Below are 21,198 nucleotides of genomic sequence, written 5' to 3' on the forward strand. Positions count from 1 at the left end.
ATTTCCAAAGCTTCCTAAAACATTAGGTGATAACGGCAAATATCCTCATTTTTTTCCCCATCCTGGTGTCAAAGATCCTGCAGATCCTTAAGTTCTGCATCTGGCAGTTGGAGGGACATTCCCAAGACTGCTGAAGGAACAGCTTCTGGACCTGAAGAGGCACCTGCTCCCAGGAGAGAGAATTTTCCATGAAGTCCTCTGCAGCTGCCATCAGTGTTCATTCACTGCCAGGATCATTTGCAAAAGACCTGGATAAATAATCCACATCCCAGGGGAAACCAAATTGCTCCCTTTTAGCCCATCCCAAGGTGTGAGCAGGAAGGGAAGCAGATGTACCCTGACAGCTCTCCAGAGGAGACCCAGCCACCTCTGGGAGCTCATTCTGCAGCTCAGACAGGACCAGGGGGAGGGGACAGCCTGACCTGGAGAACCTGGAGCAGAACCAGGCACCCCTGCAACCATCAGCCAGCCCCTGCAGCCACCAGCCAGATCCCACCACCTAGAGATGTCCCCTGGGGGAGCAGCTCCTCCCTGCACACACCATCACCCCCGGGCACAACCACCAGGGATCCCCCCAGAGCCATGGGAATGAGGAGCCCGGGAGGATTGCAGGGGCTGCAACCCAAGGGCCACGTGGGCCAGAGAAGATGGTGCTGAGGGAGTGTGTTTGAGGAGTTTTGAGGTGCTGATCTCAGTGTGTTGTGCAGCAGCCGGGTCTTCTGCGAGCTGGTGGAGGAGGCCTTGCTTTTGACACTGTGCTTTTTGAGGTGTCTCTTAACCTAGAGGTGAAAACTCTTTCAGGGAATAGGGAAAGATGCCATCCAAGTGCTGTCTGCAATCCAAAACTGGCTCTAAGGTTCTCTCCTCAAAGCACAGGCTGTGAACTGATTCTTCACAGGACCGTGAGGGATTCAGTGCTGGGAGTGCTCTCCTCCTCCTGCAGCCACTCCTGAACCACTGTCCTCTTCTCACAGGCACTGACTGAGTAGGTGGCACCTCCTGGGCAAGGCCTATGGTGGAGACACCCACAGGGAGTGACATCCCTCTTTGGGATGGCTGGTCCAAGCTTGGGGTGGTGCCAAGTACCGGGTTCAATGCTCCTCCTCCTCCTCCCTGCATGGCCACACCACTGAGCTGTGGGGTTTGGTGGTTCATGTTACTCCCATCCAGTGGCAGCTGTGGAGAAAGGAAACACATGACACTCACAGAATCCTCGCTCCTCCCATGCCAACATCCCCTTCTGCCTGGGTCGGGGGGTTATCCACAGTTAAAGGGTCGTGATCTCCTTTCCCTTCACCACAAAGAGCTTTGCTTCCCTTCCGTCTCTCCTACCTCGCCTCCCCCTTTCCCTCCACGGAAAACAGCATTCCAAAGGCTCAGGCTGAACTTGCCGGTGCTTTGACACCACCACAGAGCTCTGGGCTGGCAAATCAAGGACAGGCCTGTCCCTGGGACGTGTCAGGGGGGGAATATGTCACACCCAGCACGACTTCCCTGCTCCTGGAGATTCCTTACCCACACTCTGCCCTTCACCTCCTCAGGCAGCACCTCCCTCAAGCTGCAGAACAGCTGAACCTTCTGGAGGCAGTGGGGAGGTTGGTTGGCTGCCTACTGCCTCTAGCATTTGCTGAGGGGGTGGTTGGCTGTTCCTGCCAGGAGCAGAAGCTGCTCTGCCTGGACCTGTTAAAAAAGAGCAAGTCTGGCTGTAAATAGGCATTTCCCCACCATTGCAACGTCAGGGAGGAGAGGGGGCTGCTCACCAGCACACAGCAGAGAGGAGGGAACTATCCTGGTGGAAAACCAAAAGGGATCAGACTTACTCCCAATCATTTATTTGCCCCAAATGAACACGACAAGGTAGTGAAGCTCTAACTTCACACACACTTCTTGTGTGGGCTGCAACAAGAACAATCCTTCGAGGAGAAGGAGCAAAAACAATCCTAAGGAGTGTTCCTTCAAGGAGAAGACACAAGAACAATCCAAAGGAGCATTCCTTCAATGAGAAGGAATGAGAACAATCCAAAGCAGTGCTCCTTCAAGGAGAAGGAATAACAGCAATCCAAAGCAGTGCTCCTTCAAGGAGAAGAAACAAGAACAATCCAAAGGAGCATTCCTTCAAGGAGAAGGAATAANAAGGAGAAGGAATAACAGCAATCCAAAGCAGTGCTCCTTCAAGGAGAAGAAACAAGAACAATCCAAAGGAGCATTCCTTCAAGGAGAAGGAATAAGAGCAATCCAAAGCAGTGCTCCTTCAGTGAGAAGGAATAAGAGCAATCCAAAGCAGTGTTCCTTCAAGGAGAAGGTCCTGCCAACCAAGCTCAGAGTAGAGTCCCCCCCAGCACCTCTGAGGCAGCAGCTCACACCCTGCACTGGTGCAGTTACTTTAAAAAGGCTGGGCAGGACCAGTTGTGACACCCTTTGAGAGGTTCCCACTGCCTGTGCTTGTGCTCAGGGTGATGTCAGAGAGGAGGAGAGCAGCAGGAATTCTCTTGGATCATCAGTGTTGGAGGACAATTGAAACAAGTCTGAAAAGGTTTTTTTCTACAGCTCATTGACTTCAGAGGATGGGAAACTGCCTTCCTGTTCCTCCTGGCAGGCTGCTGCTGTCATCCAGTTGGTCCTTAGGTGGCAGAGGTCCAAAGAGGGTGAAAGATTCCCAAAGGGGCCCAGAGCCCTGAGTCATCCTCCTGTGGTGGGGATCAGCAATCCGGGTGTTGCCATGGCAGTGGAGAGGTGGGAAGGCTGGCAGAACAGCAGGAGCTGCCATTGCTGGAGCAGAGTCTGGCCTCAGGATGGACAATGGCCCATCTGCCACCTGGAAAGTCAGATGGGTCCCAGGCTGGAGAGTGGGAAGGGGATGAATTGACCATGGTGAATGGATTGCTCATGGAATAAGGCACAGAAGTTGGCTTAAGTGTGGCATGTTTGCACCTTCTCTTCCCTTCAGCAGTCATGGTAGGAATCCCCCTGCTATCCCGAGCCAAACTCTCTTTGGGAAGGCTTCTCAGGTACTTCCCTGCCCCAAAATCTGGTCCTGACTAGTGATGGAGGTGAGGGGCTTGAACACCTTCCCGTGCAGAGAGCAGCAGGTGAGAGGCCACCAGCACTGACACGAGAGGGCTGTGGCATCATCTCTGTGGCCACCATGAAGCTCCCAGAGCTGTGACACTACAGGGACCCTGCCCAGATTTTACCTGCAGTCAAACCCAGGTGGCACAGCTCCTCTGGATGTGTCACTCAGGTGAGCCAGCAGGGAGGGAGGTGGCACCTCAAATGCCTGCCATTCCCCTGCCACACTCTGGGCTTGAGTTTGTCCTCTCAGCTCTTCCAGGCCGGCCCTGTGGGCTCTGGGCCAGCTCTGCTCTCCGTGGTGCTGCAGAGTGGCTGGTGCTGCTCTGCCATCCATGGCTGGGCTTCTCCAACCCAAACCAGAGCCTTTCCCGGGAAACTTTGCAGTGGCCCCACTCCCGGGCTCGGGTCCTTCCTGCCCACCAGCTGGGCTATTTTTAGCTCTGAGGTGTTGGCAAGGAATGCAGAGGATGGATCTGCATCCCACAGCTCCTCATCCCAGGCCTGGATTCCTTCCTGCCTCTGCCAAGGATTGCCAACCTTGCTGCTCCATCCCGTGCCCTTCTCCCCCATCAGCCACACTCCCAAATCCGGACGAGGTGGAGGAACAGAAAAGGTTTTCCATAAGGAAGTGGTGAGGGATTGAGAAAGCTTTAGGTGGGCTGTGCCCAGTAATGTCTGCATTTAAAGCCTGCAGTGCTTTTTTCTACCCGTTTCCTCCTTTCTTCCCTTCTGAATTTTATTTTCTAACAGGGGAAAAAAATCATTTTCAAGGTCACGGGCAGGTTATGTTTGAAAGCTTTTGCAGTGGATAGCTCCAGGCTGGGTTAAAATTCCCTGTCTTGACTGGGATTCATTTCTCCTGCAATCTTTATCTCATACCTTCCTGGATCCTGTCAGAGCCTGCTGCCAACGTGGCATGACACCAAGGGCAGCAGACTCTTTTCTCAGTCTTTTTTCTATTTTTTTTTTTTTAACTACAGCAGTGGTTTGTTGTCTCCTTTTGTCTTCCTGCCTCTGTTTTCTCGTGGCTTCCTGTTGACAGAAATGAGCTCCTTCGCTCAGCACTCAGGACAGTGGGGAAAATGCAGCAATTCCTTATTCCAGAGGAAACTGGGGACGTTCTCTGTGGATTAGAAAGGCCCAGCCCTTTTTTCCCAGTCTGACAGATTCCTTTGCACTGGCTCATTATGTGCCATCTGTGTCATCTTCAAGTTATGACCCCAAAATTGGGACAAGAGCATCACCCCACCCCTTTTGTGGGATGCAAACCCAAGGACTTGACTGTATTCAGGAATTAAAGAGCTGTGCTGTTGTGCTGTGGGAAAATTAACTTTAAATAGCCTTCCTCCATGGCCCCTGCAGCTCCAACCCAACCAGCAGCTCCCATCCCAAACTGCTCTGATCCCAGAGCCACAGTCTCCAGCTGGGAAAATGCCTTTGGAGAGGAGGAAAATGCTGTACACCAATAAATAATGGGAAGTGATGCTCCTGTCTGGGGGCTATCAGGGAGGTAGAGCTACAAATTCAATGTACAGGTACAATTTACATCCCTGGAGCCAAGTACATGAAAGAACCAACAACTAAATTAATGTCTGCTGAAAGGTTGGGGCCTCTCAGGGGACACCCAGGGACACACTTTGGCTTCTCTCTAGATTTAAGGCCTTGACTTAATAGACTTTATCTCCACTCTCCTGCTTTTAACAGGGGCAGATGACCCTGTATTTGCAAGGACAGAATAAAGCACAGATAAATTGTTCTTATATTAACTAAGGCCTGGAAGCAAAGTCACTGGATGATAGGATGTGCTGGACATTCATTGCATGGGACAGCTGCCAGCCCTGCTCAAGGTCCCTCAAGCACTGTCACCTCTGGGGTGGCACCAGAGGTGTGTTCCATGTTCCCATGGAACAGCCCCAGCCAAAAATCACTTGTGAGCACCACTGAGAGCTCCCCAGGCAGCAGCTCCAAACCCTGGGTCCATCTTCCCCCTCTGCCCACACTGAAGTTATTCCTCTGCTGGGATTTCTCTCTTCCTGGGCTTTGGGTCCTTCCCAAACTGAGGGAGCAGCAGGATCATCTCTCCAACCTGTCTCACAGAGCAGGTCAGGTTGGAGGGGGCCACAGGGGCTCATCTGGTGCCACCTCCCTGCCCCACCAGGGTCATCCAGAGCTCAGGGCACAGAACTGCTTTTCTCCAGCCACTGCCCCACTTTTCACCCCCCTGGCTTTGCTGGGGCACACCTGTGTGGTTACAAGTGATTTATGTGCTCAAGGGCTCTCTAACTTTCCCATTTAAGATCATATTTCCCTCCCACCACCTTTGGCTTTGACCAGTTTGTCCCAGCAGCAACCAACTGCCTGGGTCAGTAATGATCCAGTCGTGGACAAACAGCCCCTACCAGGAGTTGTTCTCACAGCTCTGGTGTTGTCACTGCTGCAGATTTATGACAGTGTCACCTGGGTGTTGCCAGAGGAGCAGCAGCCTAAGGAAAGCTGAGATATCCATTTCTTGTCCCCTGAGACCAGAATCTCTCCATGTACAAGCACAGTAACATTTTTCTGGCCCTGTTTGAAATGCTTTGCCTTGATCTGCCTCTGCCTTTATGCTCAGTCCCAGCTGATGTCCTACACGTGTCCCCAGGCCAGTGCCAACCCCTGGCCCTCCCTCCTCCCTTTTCTAGCTGGAGTTCCCATCACACAGCAGAAATAACATAAACATAAGCACAGTCATAAAACACAAAGGGAGAGGAGGAGGCTATTTCTGAATTCAGCACCAATCAGCCAGGCTGGGTGGGTAATATGCTGCTGTTCTCTATCTCACTTGTTAGGGAGCTGCTGCTGTTGAATATTATCCTGCTCCTGTAGTACAGGAGGGAATTTATACCCAGACCTGTGCCAGCACATCAATTTACAGCCTGTGCACAGCCTGCCCTTCACTCACTTGCACTCTGCAGCCTCCAGTCAATTCAGGGAGTGAGTAAAAACCACAGGAGGATCCAGAGACCTGATTCCCCTCCATGATGCATCTCTGCTGTGCTCCCAAATAAAAGCAGAAAGCAGCCTTGTTAATGTTCACTCCTCTGGAACTCAGTGCAGTGGCTTTGTCTTTAATGCTTTCTCTCCCATGAGCCAAAAAAAAAAAAACAACAACCCTTTTCATATAAATCACAGAATTTTCCAGGTTGGCAAACAGCTTTAAGATCATCAAGTCCAACCATCAGCCAGCACCACCACCCTGCTCACCACTAAACCACGTCCTCAAGTGCCACAGCCACAGGTTTTTGGAACATTTCCAGGCCTGGTGACTCCACCACTGCCCTGGGCAGCTGTGCCAGGGCTGGACAACCCTTTCCTTGAAGAAATGTATTCCTAATACCCAACTAACCCCCCCATGGGAGGTTTCCTCTCCTCCTGTCACTTGTTCCCTGGGAGCAGAGCCCGACCCCCGCCTCGCCACCAGGATTTTTTAATATTTTCCTTGGTCTTTGACATATTTATCCCTCTGTTCTCGTCCTTGTGCCTTGCTGAGACTCAAAGCCAAACCACAACCAGCTCAGGCTGGGTCAGGGACACCAGTTCCAGCAGGAAGGGAGGGGGAGGATGAGGTGGAAAGCAGAGCAAACATTGATATCTTTGGGGATGGGCTGCTGAGCCATGTCTGCAGGAGCTGGCACGTGTGAGCTCCCAGGCTGGAGGACAGGCCCGTGTTTGCACTGCAAAATAGCTGCCCTGTGACCTGCTAACCACAGGATAGCATTCCAATGATGTCAAGACAATGATGTTGGCTGCTTAAATGCCAGTTATCAGCAGCAGGGATTGCAGGAGGATGCTGAAAGAGCCAAACACGCCGATAAATCCGACTGAAACGGTGCTGACAACTGCAGGGCCCTGGGGCTGCTGGGACCTGGGCCTGTTTGAAACCAAACACTGCAGTGTGGGAAGCACAGATCACTCAGAGGCTGATTAACCTCAGTCCAAGGCTGAATACCCTCGGATTTTGGGGGTGTCTCAGATACTGGAGGTCACCTACCCCATATCCTCCTCTCCTGGACAGTCTGGGCTTTGAAATGGCTTTGAAGAGTTACAGGTCACAGCAGAAATTGGCTTTATTCTCCAGGTTTCATGGAATCATAGGATGGCCTGGGTTGGAAGGGGCCTTCATCATCATCCAGCTCTGAGAACACTGAACTTCACCAGGACTGAGGCACAAACAGAGCTTCTCCCTGAACCTTCCCCTTGGGACACGGTCAGGAAAGGCAGAAAGAAAATACAAACCTCTTGGGAGGCAGGAGAAACAGCCCCACTTGTGCAGAAATAAATTGGGCAACAATTACATGGCAGAGGGGGGAAATTACAGCAGCAAGGAAGGAGGACTTCCCTTAATCATCCCGTGTTAGGGCAGGGGATTGAAAAAACAGTGGCGAGTCTGCCAGGGAATGGTCTGCCCAGAACCTGGGATCAACTGCAGAGCTGCACCCTGAGAGAGAGCTGGGACAGGGAAATGCATTGCTGCCCATAAAACACACCTCCCAGAGAATTACACCCTCTGATTTGTCATGCCAAGGTGCTTGTGTGGGGGGAGAGGGGGGGGAGATAAATGCTACAAACACTCCGCGTTGGGAGTTTATCTCCTCAGCCCAGAACATAAAACTCGGAGCTGCTCGTGGGAACGAGGGTTATTTACAGCCCATCTTTTTGGATGAAAGCCTCCTGGAAGGGAGGGGGAAGGTGTTTTTTTCTCCATCACAGGCCTGGTCCTTGCCTCGTGTGGATTTGGGAGGAATAAAAGCGCAAGACCCTCGAAGAGAGAGAGGAAAAATGGTGTTTTCCTCTGAGGTGTCTTCCCCAAGGCCACGCTGATAAATCCACAGTGCTTTTCATTATGGAGCCCTTAATGAATTGGTGCCCAGGAAAATGAATTCCTCCAAAGGAAGGACATTTTTTCCTGTGGTGGAAAACCCAGCAGCAGTTCAGGAGAGGAACCTTCTGGGTGCTTGGGCCAAGCTCTGACACCTCCCTGCACCCTCAGGTCCAGCTGTGCCAGGGGTTTGTCTTCACTCTGGAAGCCACAGGGATCTCTTTGGTAACCCATAATCTCTTTATAACCCATAACCAGGGGTTACAAGTGGTTGAACCCCCAGGCTGGGGCTCAGGGGACAGTTTGTTCTCTCACAGGTGGGTTGCAGAGCCAAAAGAAATCTCTTCTCTCTTCCATACTGATTAAAAGATAAAAAGAAAAGAGAAATCACCCCTGGGGAAAAAGGGCAGTTTATGGGCCACTGATTAAGAACTCACATTCATATTAATCCTATTTTAATAATGATTCAAAGTTTCTCCTATTTTAATAATGATTCAAAATTTCTTCTGTTTCAATAATGATTCAAAGCTTCCCTTTTTCTTTGAGGAACTTCCAGTCCAGGGTGAGGAGCTCAGAAATCCAGCATTTCCTTGGAGCAGCCTCAGACCTGCTGGCCCAAAAATTGCTTCTTGTGTGGAATTCTCAGGTTTGACAAGTCCTTCAGGTGAGGAGCTGCATGTGCAGGACACCAGATGAACCCAGCTGGGAGAACTGTTTGTGGGCAGGACAAACAGAGCTGGAAAAGGAAGTTTTACCAATTGACTTTGTGGGTGTTCTTGCCTGAACTCTCTGCCTGGGCACCTTCCAGAGCATTCCCAGCTGCTCCTTGCACCACGTGTGTGATTCCAGGGAGAACCACTGCCCAGGGATTGAAATAGGAGAGGTGCCAGGAGGTTTTGCCACCTCCTGGCAGTGCCTTCCATCCAGGAGCATCCCCACCCAGCCTGTGCTGCCGGGATTGGGAGCTGTCCAGCTGAAAACTCTGCATTTAGGGGGCAAAAAAGGAACCCATTTCCTGCCCTGGGACATGGCCTGGAAGAGAACCAAGCTCAGACATCCCTGTTTCATGGGAAAACAACTCCCTGTGTCTCTGCATCTATGAGTGGGGAACACCACGCTGGGTTTCATGGCAAGTTACTCTTTAAAACTGGTTGAAACCACACTTGAAACAAGGGTTTTTTTCAGCTTTTTTAATATGTAAGATTGCAAGAGAGCAGCCAGTTGGTGTTTAGCTTCACAAGAGCTGAAAGAAATGTCTTTAGCAATGCTTAGCTGGCTCCTCTCCTGAGAGCATCCTAAAAAAAAAAAAGGGCTAAAATCCTCTGCTAGAAACACCTGCCTTTAAAGCACAACTTCAGAAATGCTTTTCTTGAATGTAAAGAGCGAGATTTGTGGATGATAATGGACTTGTGAGATTCACAGAGCTGGAGGAAGAGGCGGGATTTGGGGAATATGCACAAAAGATGTCTTTGGATGGAGTTGGCAGCCTGGTAACGAGCAGCAATAACTTGTAGCAGGAGAACCTGGAGATCCCCAGGCATTTCAACACAAAAATCAAGTTTTTTTCCTGCTTCCAGGCCGTGGCAGGGAGCAGGGGAGGAGAAGAGGAGAGTGGAAGCAGCTCTGGGCTCATTTTCCAGCTCAGGGAACAGTTTATGGAGTAGGTTTGATGTTAATGGGTGGTTCCATCCTGCTGCTCTCCAGGAAATTTTCCTGCAGCCCCCTCTGGGTTTTCAGAGCTGTTTGACATTAAAAAGAGGGGGAATGCAGGATGTGCCCCCTCCAGGGAGGGGTGAGAGGAGGTGCTGCTGACCCCCCACACCTCCTGGGGCTTTGGCTGCTCCTCCAGCACAGGGGAGAGGCTGAGCCCCCAGAGCTCCTGCTCTGCTCTCCCCTCATCCTCCCCCAGCCTTGGCCACTTCCCCTGGGAAACTTCAGCACAGAGGGTGGATGCTGGAGGAGAAAAATCCCTGGCACTGCCTGATCTCCCCCCAGGAAACCTCGGGAGAGCAGGGATTTGTGGGCAGGTGAGTCCCTGTGCAGCCCACGCCCCTCTCTGATGAACCCAACACAGTTTCTGGGTCCAGGAGCAAAAAAACCTGTTTGTAGGGTTTTTTTTACTTGAAGGACGTGTTTGGGAGATCTGCTGGGCTGGCTGAGCCCAAAGCTGGCAGGATCCAGGTGGGAAATTCCTCAAACAACCCTTCTCTTCCTCCTGCTGGGAGAGGTTCCTGCTGCTTCTCAGCACTTCCCACTTCTTCCTTGGTGCTGATTTTTCCTCAGGCTCCCCCCGGGCTGTGCCTTGCCCGACAAAGAGACATCAGGAGCATCCCTGTGGATCCCAGAGCCAGGGCTTTCCTCACAGCTCCGACCTCCCCCTGGCACACACGACCCTCCCACTGCAGCCTCTGCAGCCACAGCTCAGCCCAAATCGCTCCAGAGAGTTTTGCTGCATTTGGGGGGGAAAAAAGGAACCCATTTCCTGCCCTGGGACATGGCCTGGAAGAGAACCAAGCTCAGACCCCCCTGTTTTAGGGGAAAACAACTCCCTGTGTCTCTGCATCTGTGAGTGGGGAACAACAAACTAGTTGAAGCCACACTTGAAACAAGTTTTTTTTTTTTCAGGTTTTTTAATATGTAAGATTGCAAGAGAGCAGCCAGTTGGTGCTTGAGTTTTTGGCTCAATCAGGCTGCAGGAGCCTCCTGGATGCTTTTTTCCAGGGAGGCAAAGCAGCTTCTTGCCTCGCTGAGTTTCTCTCTGCTCCACTTGCTCGGGGCTCTCCAGGTTCAGCAAAATCCCTCAACTCTTCTGAAACCCAACAGAAAATAAATCCCTCCCGCCCCAGGCTGTCACTCACGGTGCTTTACACCACCAAGGAAGGTTTTAGTCACTGATACCATGAGTTTGGAGGGGTCTTGGTGGATTTATGGCATGTTTTCCACATGGGGGTTGTGTGTTGGGCTCAGGGGGCTCCCACCTGCCCCATGTCCCCAAGTGTCACATCCACAGGGGCTTTTAAACCCCTCCAGGGATGTGACTCCAGCCCTGCCCTGGGCAGCTGTGCCAGGGCTGGACAACCTTTTCCATGCAGTTCAGAAAACCCTCTCGAGAGGAAAATGTGGTCTCATTTCACAGCAAAATGTCATTTTGATTTAGTGGAATCCACTTCAGATCAAAAAGCCCAAATGAATCACTTGGATTTGCTTGGTCTGGTTCAGAAACGAAGGGTTTTATTTTTAGGTGGATCAACCAGACAGTTCCAACTTCTGTCTTTAATGCTTTTTATTTTTAACGGGTTGATGGAGTGAAATATTGATGGCAATCTGTAATACTAAACCCACCAATTATATACTAAATATCCACTTAATATATGTGTGTGGAAACCTATTTAAAAGCATATTTAATACAACTCATGAAGGCCAGTGTAACACAATGTAAAACCCAATCATGTTATGAAGTAGTTCCACATTTTATGGTAATAAAGAAGTAAAATGCAAACAAGCCCAGATCAGTGTTACCTTGCTGTTGCTCTGATTTTAATTCTGCTGCCTTTTACACGCACCACAGAGCAAGACAAGAAGAATTGGTCCCTGAAAAGCTGCTTTGTCTGGGCTCTGCTCCAGCAGGACAGGAACCCATCCCAGAGCAGCAGCATTTCCCAGGGAAGCAACAAACCAACCCAGCTGGAAGATGTGGGCTCAGAAGCACCATTCCAGAGCCTGTCTAGCCGGGGAGAACACGGGAATAATTAGTGCCAGGGTCACATGGAGCTGTGAGGGCACTGCCAGCACTCCCTGCCCAGGGAAAATGTGCCCTCCAGGGTGGCAGGTCCCATCCCACACTCAGCTGCTCTGATGGATCCTGCTGGGTCTGATGGATCCTCCTGGGTCTGATGGATCTTCCTGGGTCTGATGGATCCTGCTGGCTCTGATGGATCCTGCTGGCTCTGATGGTTCAAATTCTCAAGCTGCTCCAAACAAATGGTCTCGGAGAAGCACCGAGATCCTGAGCACCTTCTTAGCAGGTTTGGGGTCCCAAAGTCCCAGTTATCCACTCAGATTTGAGTGTCTTATTAAGTCATCCCAGATATTTTTTGGACAGTCTGTCAGCAATCCAGCCTGGACTGTTTTAGTGGCATGAAGACAACCTGGTTGTGCCATCTGGGCAGATGAACCAGCACAGCTCTGCCTTTGTGTCCTGCAGTCTCAGCTCGGTGGAGACAAGAGGGATGGGGTTTAAACTGGCTGTTGAGAGCTCCTCTGTGCCCAAGAACACTCCTCCTGCAGCGGGGGAGAGCTCAGAGCCATAAATAATGCAGGGACCCCTCTCCCGGAGTTCCTCCAGCCTCGAATTCCTCAGGGACTCAGTGAATATTCTTCCTCTCATCTCTTTTGTGTAGCTGCCGAGTGGTGGGCGGCTCTGGGAGAAGGGAGAGCCCCTCCGAGGTGCTGTGTTGATCTGCTTTCACATCTTCCTCCTCCTCCTCCTCCTCTGCGCTGCCTTCCCAAAAATCCCCGTGCCCGGGCGGTGTCGGAGCGGCAGCGCTGCCAAAAGCTCCCCTCCCGGAGGGTTGGATTTGCAGCTGGGTTTGGGAAGGAGTTTGGCTTCATGTGTTCAGCTAAACGAGATTTTAGAGCGCAGGCAAACGGGGCAAACTGTGCCTGGCACTGCTGCCTCCCGGGAAAACGAGGCGGGAGGGTTTGGCTGCTGCGGAACGGCAGGAAACAAAAGGTGGGTTTCTCTCTCCAGGCTGACGGAAATGCTGCCCTGAAAAAAGGTTTGGAACTCACTGGGACTGCTGAGGGGAGGGAGCCAAACCTCCCAGCTGCTGAGCAGGTGCCTGAAAGCAGAATTCGTTGGCGTGGCCTTCCCAAAACACCGACAAGCTGTTCAGAACCTGAACCCGCTCGTGATGTGTCTGAGACTGAAAAGGAGTTATCCAGGTTGTCTTCATGCCACTAAAACAGTCCAGGCTGGATTGCTGACAGACTGTCCAAAAAAATATCTGGGATTCCTTAATAAGACACTCAAGTCTGAGTGGATAACTGGGACTTTGGGACCCCAGACCTGCTAAGAAGGTGCTCAGGATCCCGGTGCTTCTCCGAGACCATTTGTTTGGAAGCAGCTTGAGAATTTGAACCTCCACGCCCACGTTCACCTTGGGCTGTGCTCATCTCCACTTGAGCCCCCCCTTCAGGTGGGATTTGTGGTCCATGGCTTGTCCCAGCTGGATTTCTGCTGGGTTACAGCCACTGGCTGGCCCACACGGGGCACTCAGTGCAGAGCAGCTCTGCTGGAGGTGTCACACTGACACGCATTTCTCCTGCAGAGCAGCCCGAGGTGACTTCAGCTCTGACCTACTTCAAAGCCAGGCTAGTTTTGTCCAGGCAGCAGCTGCATTTCAAGGCAAAGAGGTAAAAGGAAGAGCTGCTGAAATCCTGTTTCCTGGTCAGAGGTTTGTGCCCCCAGAGAGCCTCAGAGCTGCTGCACTTTGTTAGTCGCTCTTTTGTGGGCTCCTTGGTTTTCCTGCCACGTCTTTCCCGAGCCCGGGCTCGGCCCTGGCTCTCCCAGCCAAGCAGAGGTGAGCAGGCTCTGTTAGTCACTGCAGCATTTGCACAGCCCTCAAATGGGAGCAGCAATTAACTCCAACAGGTTTATCTACAGGAATTATGAATTTGCTTTGCTCTCTCTACCAGCAAAGTGCACTGGGCTCCCACCACTTAAGTATCCACACAGCCCATGAATTCCTGTTTTTTTGATGAGTCCTGGATCTTTAGAAGAGTCACATTTAGCTTTGGCTGTGTTTTTTCTGTCTCTCAATACCCTCCTGTAGATCTGGGGCTCCTGGGATGTTTCTCAAAGGTCCCTTGTTACCATCTATCCTGGTTCTCTTCCATTCCCCACCTGGATGGGGGGAAAAGCAAACAAGCCAACAGACCTTGCTGTGGGAACAGAAGACACTGAGGTGCTTCAGAGTGTCAGTGACACTATATTTGGATTTTAAGGGAATTTCTGCAGGGCCCTGAATATCCCTGGGAATTCCTACTGCCTTGGCAAGGAGGATTCAATCCACTTGGCTGCTGGGCCTTCCCTGCAAGACTCCCGTTCACAGAGTCCCTTCCGTCTCACACCGCAGGCAGCGTGTGGCACAGAACACATTCCTGATTTGGTTCTGAGCTTGCTGCCTCTCCTCAGATGGTCTTGGAGGCTGCTGGGGTGTGGGCTGGCTCTGCACACCACGCACACTCCCTGCAAAATGCTCCGCTGAACAAACATTCATTAAAAACCGGCGGATGGGAATTATAAGTGACTGTGCGAAGGTGCTGCTGAATTGACAACATATGCACAGAGCCAAAGTAAATGGTCTGGAACTCAGCAGTGAGGGATGGGAAGCTCTCACATCCCAGGCTCACACGCAGCTCAGGGTGATGCTGAGCTGCTGGTTGGGGCAGATCCTGCACAATTCTGGTGTATTTTCACCAGCATGACCCTGCTGCTGCTGAGCAGAGGTGATTCCGGTGCCCAGGGGAGCTCTGGCAGAGCCACCTCCACCTGCTCAGCTTTACTGCCTTCATCCCACACAGCCAGCATGGATTTGCTCCTCAGTCTCGCTGGTTAAGCAGAGCATCCCTCCCTGTGCAGCAGGAGCAGCCCAGGCCCAGCCACCCTGATCCACAGTTCTCCTCTCCATCGGGACAATCCCTCTGCAAAGGTGAAGCTGCAAAGCCCTGAAGGGTTCCAGCAGCAGCAGCTCCAACTGCAGCACAAAGGGAGGGCAGCAGGGTCGTTGCTGCCCTCCTGCCAGTGGAGCTTTTGAGCTCCCAATTTAGGATTCAAAAGGGGACAGAGGGGACTCAGAGCAAACTCCCAGTGCTGCCACTAAAATCAAGCACGTTCAGCACGAAGCCAAGTCCCAGCCTCATTAGCCAACACCCCCTAAGTCAACTGAAGGGACTCAAAATTAGCCCCCATCTCCACTTTGGCTTGTCCTGAGAGCATCACTGATGCCAGCCCTCAGGCTCACCCACTCCAGGGATCCCAGAGCACCTTCCAGGGGAGTTATCTGCAGTCCAAGCCCATTCCACAACCCCCTGGATGCGGCTCCAGGTTTGCCGGGAACGTTTCCATTCCACACAGCCCTAATTAACAGCGGCAACAGTCCCTTCCCATCCGCGGGAGGGAAACCCCGGTGGGCAGAGGGAACATCCCTCCAACTGCTCCCACGGCCTCGTCTCTCGGGGAAACCCCAGGGCAAACTTCCAAATCCTGCAGCACATTCCAGCCTGGCGGGGGAGCCGGGCTTTGCAAAGGAACCACGTTTGCTCTCCCCTCATTTAGGGGATAATAGCCCAGGTGCTCTGCTTCGTGAGACGATAATCAGAGCTCCCAGACAACTCACTTCTGCAGAGGGGGTTTATTCATGTGTTTTCCAATAAGGTCTCTGTTTCTCTCCCTGTTGTGTTGAGAGCTCTGGAAAGCTTTGGGTCAGAATCACTCCAGCCAGGGCTGTCCCCACTTTTTCTCCTGTGCTGCTCAGAGACCCCGTAAATCAGAAAGAACATTGTATTCTTTTTAAGCATTATACACGTTATATTTATTTTAAGCATTATACACATTATATAGCCATTATATGCATTATATAATGTATATTATATATACATTACATAGCCATTTTTGCACCATGTCAAATCCAACACCGTCCCAGGGGCTCACAGATGTGACACCAGCACAGGCAAACAAAAATCCCCCCACACCCAGGGCCTTGATTTCCATCAGACTGGCCATCAGCAAGATCCTCGGGGTGTTCTTACCACCCCTGGAAGGTGAAAATTGAATAACACCCAGATGTGTCCTCAGCTTGACACCAATATGTGAGTTTGAGGGATTCAGGGCAGTTCAGGTCTCACCCTCCTGTTTTGGGCAGCTGCTCACAGCAAGTTACAGGAACACCCTCAAGAGAAGCTGCTGAGCTTCCACGTGGGATCTTCCCCCAGCCCTGGGCAGGGTTAAACACCCCCAGGACTTGCACCCTGCTGGACAAAATATCACAGTGGCCAACCAGAGCTGGCCAGGGGCTGAGTTAATGGAACTTCCAGGTCTGATGAGCTGGGTGTTAAAATCTCCCCGTGGCCAAGAAACACAGAACTCACACTCTGTGCCTCCAGGAACTCGGGAAAGAGCTTTCCAGGACATGGCTGTGTTTTTCCAGCTTTCCCAGGCACCCCACCGCCCTGCTGAGCCCAGATCCAGGTGTGCACCCAAAACATTCCTTCAGAACAGGAAAATGTTGGTGTGTATGGAACTGGAGAGGTCCTGGCACCCACATCACCTAATCCCACTACCAGGGATGATCCTGCCTTAAACCCTGCTAGGCTCTTTATCCCCATTATTCCCACCGAGCAGTCACTTCAGGATTTCAGTCCTTCAAGGAATAATAATAAAAAAAACCCTTTCTAACTTCCAGCCTCGAGTTATCTATGACCAGTTTACACCCTTTGCTCCCAAGGCAGCACGTGGTTCAGCTGGAATGGCTCCATCTCCCCCTCAGGGTTTATCCCTCAGTGTGTTTTCCACAGAGCAATCCCAGCCCCTCACACACTTCAACCAGCTCAGTTCTCATCATCTCCCCTCCTAGAACCTCTTTTCCTTAACCCCCCTCATCCTCTCACTCTGCTCCAGGTTGGTGGAATGAAAAAACCACCTTCTCCAGTGGCATCAGCACCTCCTGAGCTCTGGAAGGAACAGCTTTGGAAAGAACCTTGGCAAGGTTAAAGCAGCCACTTAATTAAAAAAAAAAAACCAAAACACTCGTCAGGATCTCTGTGATATTATTGTGGTGATTTACATAAGTGCACACAAATTCCCAGGCATGGACTGCTTGGAACACTGGGTGTGTCCCCTGGGATGGATGTACCAAACAAGCAGGCAGGGCTGGAGCACTCACAGGTCTTTCTCAGTGATGTTTGAGGTCCATGCTCTTCAAAATATTAATTTTAATGTTGCACCACCACAGAATCTCAGAATGGTTTGGGTTGGAAGGGGTTTGAAAGATCATCCAGTCCCACCCCCTGCCGTAGAAGGGACACTTCCACTGGCCCAGGTTGCTCCAACCTGGCCTTGGACACTTCCAGGGATCCAGGGGCAGCCACAACCTCCCTGAGCAAACCCTTCCAGTGCCTCCACAACTCCCAGAGATGGGACAATCAATCCTTCCCTTTATTGCAGAGCCCATGGGAGGTTTATCCAACTGCAGGGATGGATGAGGAGAAAAGCCACACGTAGCTTTAGGGACAGGTGATGGTTTCGTGAAGGTCTGGAAATCCCAGCTGGCAAGAGCAGCTCCCAGTTCTCAGCTCCAAAACTCCACCCTGGAGGTGAGTCCACACCCAAGGGAACGTGTCTGGAGCTGAGCCTGAGCTGCCCCAGGTGGCTCACGGAGGGGAATTTGGGTTCTGAAGAGAAAACCTTTTCCACTGCACCCTGGAGTCTTAAATATTATTGTTCCCTGTTGAGTGCGGGTTAAGGGAGGAAAACAGTGACACTTTTCTCTTGGCTCTTTTGCAGCTCTTGTAAAGGCATATAAAAATAATAATGAGCCACTCAAGCACTTTAAGCAGTCAGGCAGTGATGAATGAGACCCACTAAAACCCTTCTGTCTTTGCCAAGGGCACTCTGGATTATACTTGAACCTGTTTTAACCTCAGCACTTAACCTTCTTTTCCACAAAGTTGCCATTGCATGACAACAACCAGGATGGAGCTCAAAATAACAAGTTGAAGGAATGGTTCCCTGAGAGGAAAGGACTATTTGCTTTACAGTTGGGGCTGGGGGTTTAAAGTGTAATTTATGTGCTTGCTAAACCTCAGATTTTAAAGAAATGGGAATATAATTCTGTGTTACCAGTAAAGGAAGGAGGAAAGGGAGGAAATTCAGCATGAAAGAGTTTTTTTATGACAGCTCGGCATGAAAAATGTGGGGAAAGAATAGAGACAAGCATTATGTGCAGAAATTATAGGACTTTTGCACAGAATCCCGAAATCAATGAGGTTGGAAAAGACCTCCAGGACCCTCAAGTCCAACCTGTGACTGATCCCCCCCTTATCCCCCAGCCCAGAGCACTCAGTGCCACAGCCAGCCCTTCCTTGGACACCTCCAGGGGTGGGGACTCCAAACCTCCCTGGGCAGCCCCTTCCAATGTTTAACAACCCTTTCCATGAGGAAATTCCTCCTCCTGTCCAACCTGACCCTCCCCTGGCACAGCTGGAGGCCGTTCCCTCTCCTCCTGTCCCTTGTTCCCTGGGAGCAGAGCCCGACCCCCCCCCCGGCTCCCCCCTCCTGTCAGGGGGTTGCAGAGCCAGAAGGTCCCCCCTGAGCCTCCTTTTCTCCAGGCTGAGCCCCCCCAGCTCCCTCAGCTGCTCCTCGGGGGACTTCAAGTGGAGACCCACACAGATGTCCTCCCTCCCTTGATCTCAAATCCTTTCTTGGAGGCAGAATCCCACAGGCAGCAGGAACTCCTGGGAACTCGAGCAGAAGTTGGTGCTGCTCCTCCTGTGCTCTGTGTTGCTTTTGCTGCCTGGAGCAGGAGGACACAGATTTCCACTTTCTCCTTGGATTCAGCCACAGACCTTGCTGCCACCAAACCAGAGCATCCTGAGTGGGAAAGGACCCCTGAGGTGCCACTGCAGTGGAAATGCTGCCCAGCTCACAGCCACCCACGTGCTGCCCACACCCAGGGCAAGCTCCTGGGTCCAAAGGCACAGCAGGCAGCTCCTGGTGCCTGCAGGGAAAGAGCTGGGGTGTTCCCTTGGGAATATCCTCTGCCATCCTTCGCCTACCCACACTCACCAGCCCAGGCACTGCTCCCAACTCCTCCCCTCTCCCAGTTTGCACTGGGCAGGCAGAAAAACCCAGCCCGGGGTTCCTGGGCACAGGCTCCCAACTCAGGAGCAACACACAAAACCTGCCCAGATGGATCATGGAATCATGGGATTGTTCAGGCTGGAAAAGACCTTCAAAGTCACCAAGTCCCACCCAGCCCCACCACCACGGTCATCACCAACCCACGTCCTCAAGTGCCACAACCACTTGTTGTTTGGGCACTGCCAGGGGTGGGGACTCCACCCCTGCCCTGGGCAGCCTGTGCCAGTGCTTTACGGTGCTTTCCATAGAGAAATTTTCCTTAATATCCAATCTGAGCCTCCCCTGGAACTACTTGAGGCTGTTTCTCTCACCTCAGGAACGTGGGATTCCCCACAAGCAGCGAGAACCCCAAGCCTAAAAGTGGGATTTGGGGCATCCCTGCTGTGCTGGGTGACACCAAACCATCACCTGCACCTTGGAACCACCACCCTCCTCCACAACCAGCTGCCAACACCTTGTCTGACAAACCCCCCCAGGGCTGAGGGGCCCCCAAACAGCTGGAATATCTCCAGCCTGGATGTGCCTGCACAGAAGGAGAGGAGAAACGATTCCAGGTGGGATCAGGAGATGGAGCTGCTGGGGCCCAGCTTGGAGGAGGGATGATGGGGGATCTGAAAGGTTTCTTAGCACAAAAGCCACATCCTGACTCCTGGTTTTGTCTTTTTTTAATGCAAGTGTTTGTGTCTTTTTTTGAAAGACAAGAGCAATGACAAGAACATACTTGACTCAGACATTTATTTCTCCTCCTGATAGGAAAAAAAAAACAACAAAAAACCAGCATGGAAGGACCAGAATTCACAAAGGGCTCACAATGACTGTGTGAACAACTCACAATTCATCCCCCAGGTTTAGATATTGCTGTGAACACCTCCCTGATTTACAACAAAATAAATGCCCAGCACATTTCCCTGCCCCTGGTGACCAAACTGGCCTTGCTTGAGCTCCACAACTGGTTTGTCTCTAAACTGGGAATGTACAGTATTTATATATAAACATAATGATTTGTATTTTTGGCCTCTTTCTGGAAGAAAAAAAAAATACTTAAATGTGATATGCAGAGATCCAAGTCTTCTTTACTAACACTTGTTTGTGCAGGACTCTTAGAGAAATATTTGATCTTGTGCAATAATAAATGGCTGGATTTTTTTGAATGTATTGAGCCTGATCCTTTTTACACTGAACACAATGGCTGGAAAATTGTTCTTCTCTATAATAAGATTGGAAATGCTCCATTATATTACTACAGCTAATAGTTTTGCACTACTGATGTTGAAGAGATTCTCGGAATAAAGGGTTAAATGTTGCATTAACAGTAACTGTGGTGGCTGTGCTTTAACCCCCTGCATTACACGGGTTTGAAACACGGGAGGAAAATGTGCTGCAATTAATTGTTCCAACCAACAGCACAGCAAGTGGAGGAGTAATTTGGGCTTAGAAACACCCTTCCATGTTTAACAGCATTCCAAAGGGGAAGGGAGGGGGACAGTTCACTCAGGGATGAGGCTGTTTAGCCTGCAGGCACTTGCAGAAGCTGCCTGGGGTTTGGGAATAGCCCTGGATGCTCAGGTACACTCTGATTTGAAAATGCAGCTTTCAAAATGGCTTTTTGAGTGAAGGCATTTGTAGAAAAATCTGTTTGGTTTGAATTCCTCCTGCACAGGAATGATGGATGTCCCCGTGTCTGCACAAAATCCCAGCCCATCCTCTGCAACAAGTTAAAGCAAATCCCCTCCCTTATTTAAAGTTCAATCGATTTCAATAATAAATATTTAACCATCAGCGTAAACCAGGCAAACAGCTCTTTGCCCTGAGGAGATGACAATTTATTGCCAGTGGGAATGGCAGCAGGAATTGACAATTTATTGCCAACAGGAAGACAGGGAGAGCCCTGTATTGACAGGAGGCTCAGAGGAACCATCCCCAGGAAGCTCAGAGGATGCTCTGTCAGGAGCATCCTGCTCAGAGAAACCATCCCCAGGAAGCTCAGAGGATGCTCTGTCAGGAGCATCTTGCTCTGGGAGCTGCCCTTGGAAAGCAGGGAATGAAATCCTCTTACTCAGGGAAAGCCAGATGTGGATGTATAACTCAGGGTTCACCCTCACCAACCTCAGATTATATCAAATTTTGCCTCAAAACCCCTGGAAAACAGAGCCTGGGGTGCACCTGCCCCACAAGTGCCAACGTGGACACTGCACATGCTGCAAAGTTCCCCAGCTCTGGGTCACTTTTTCCATGACTTAATTCAAAACAAGCCAAAAAATCAGACCACCCGTTATTCCTGAGACATCCCAGGGCTGCAGTGTTTTATTCTGCGCCGAGGTTTTTCATTTGGATTCATCTCATGGCA

At 51.1% G+C, this 21,198-nt stretch overlaps 1 protein-coding gene across 1 annotated transcript in view; it reads right to left on the minus strand.

The window, feature by feature from the left end:
* Positions 1-490: 490 nt before the first annotated feature.
* LOC108506371 (acid-sensing ion channel 2-like) overlaps positions 491-21,198 on the minus strand; it is a 29,384-nt gene continuing 8,676 nt past the window's right edge. The window contains exon 2 of the mRNA XM_017833304.1: positions 491-1,176. Coding sequence (XP_017688793.1) covers positions 775-1,176 — 402 coding nt within the window. The 3' untranslated portion in view covers positions 491-774. The remainder of the gene's footprint in view (positions 1,177-21,198) is intronic.

Source organism: Lepidothrix coronata, unplaced genomic scaffold (genome assembly GCF_001604755.1).
Source record: "Lepidothrix coronata isolate B3197 unplaced genomic scaffold, Lepidothrix_coronata-1.0 Scaffold213, whole genome shotgun sequence".
NCBI classification, from domain to species: Eukaryota; Metazoa; Chordata; class Aves; order Passeriformes; family Pipridae; genus Lepidothrix; species Lepidothrix coronata.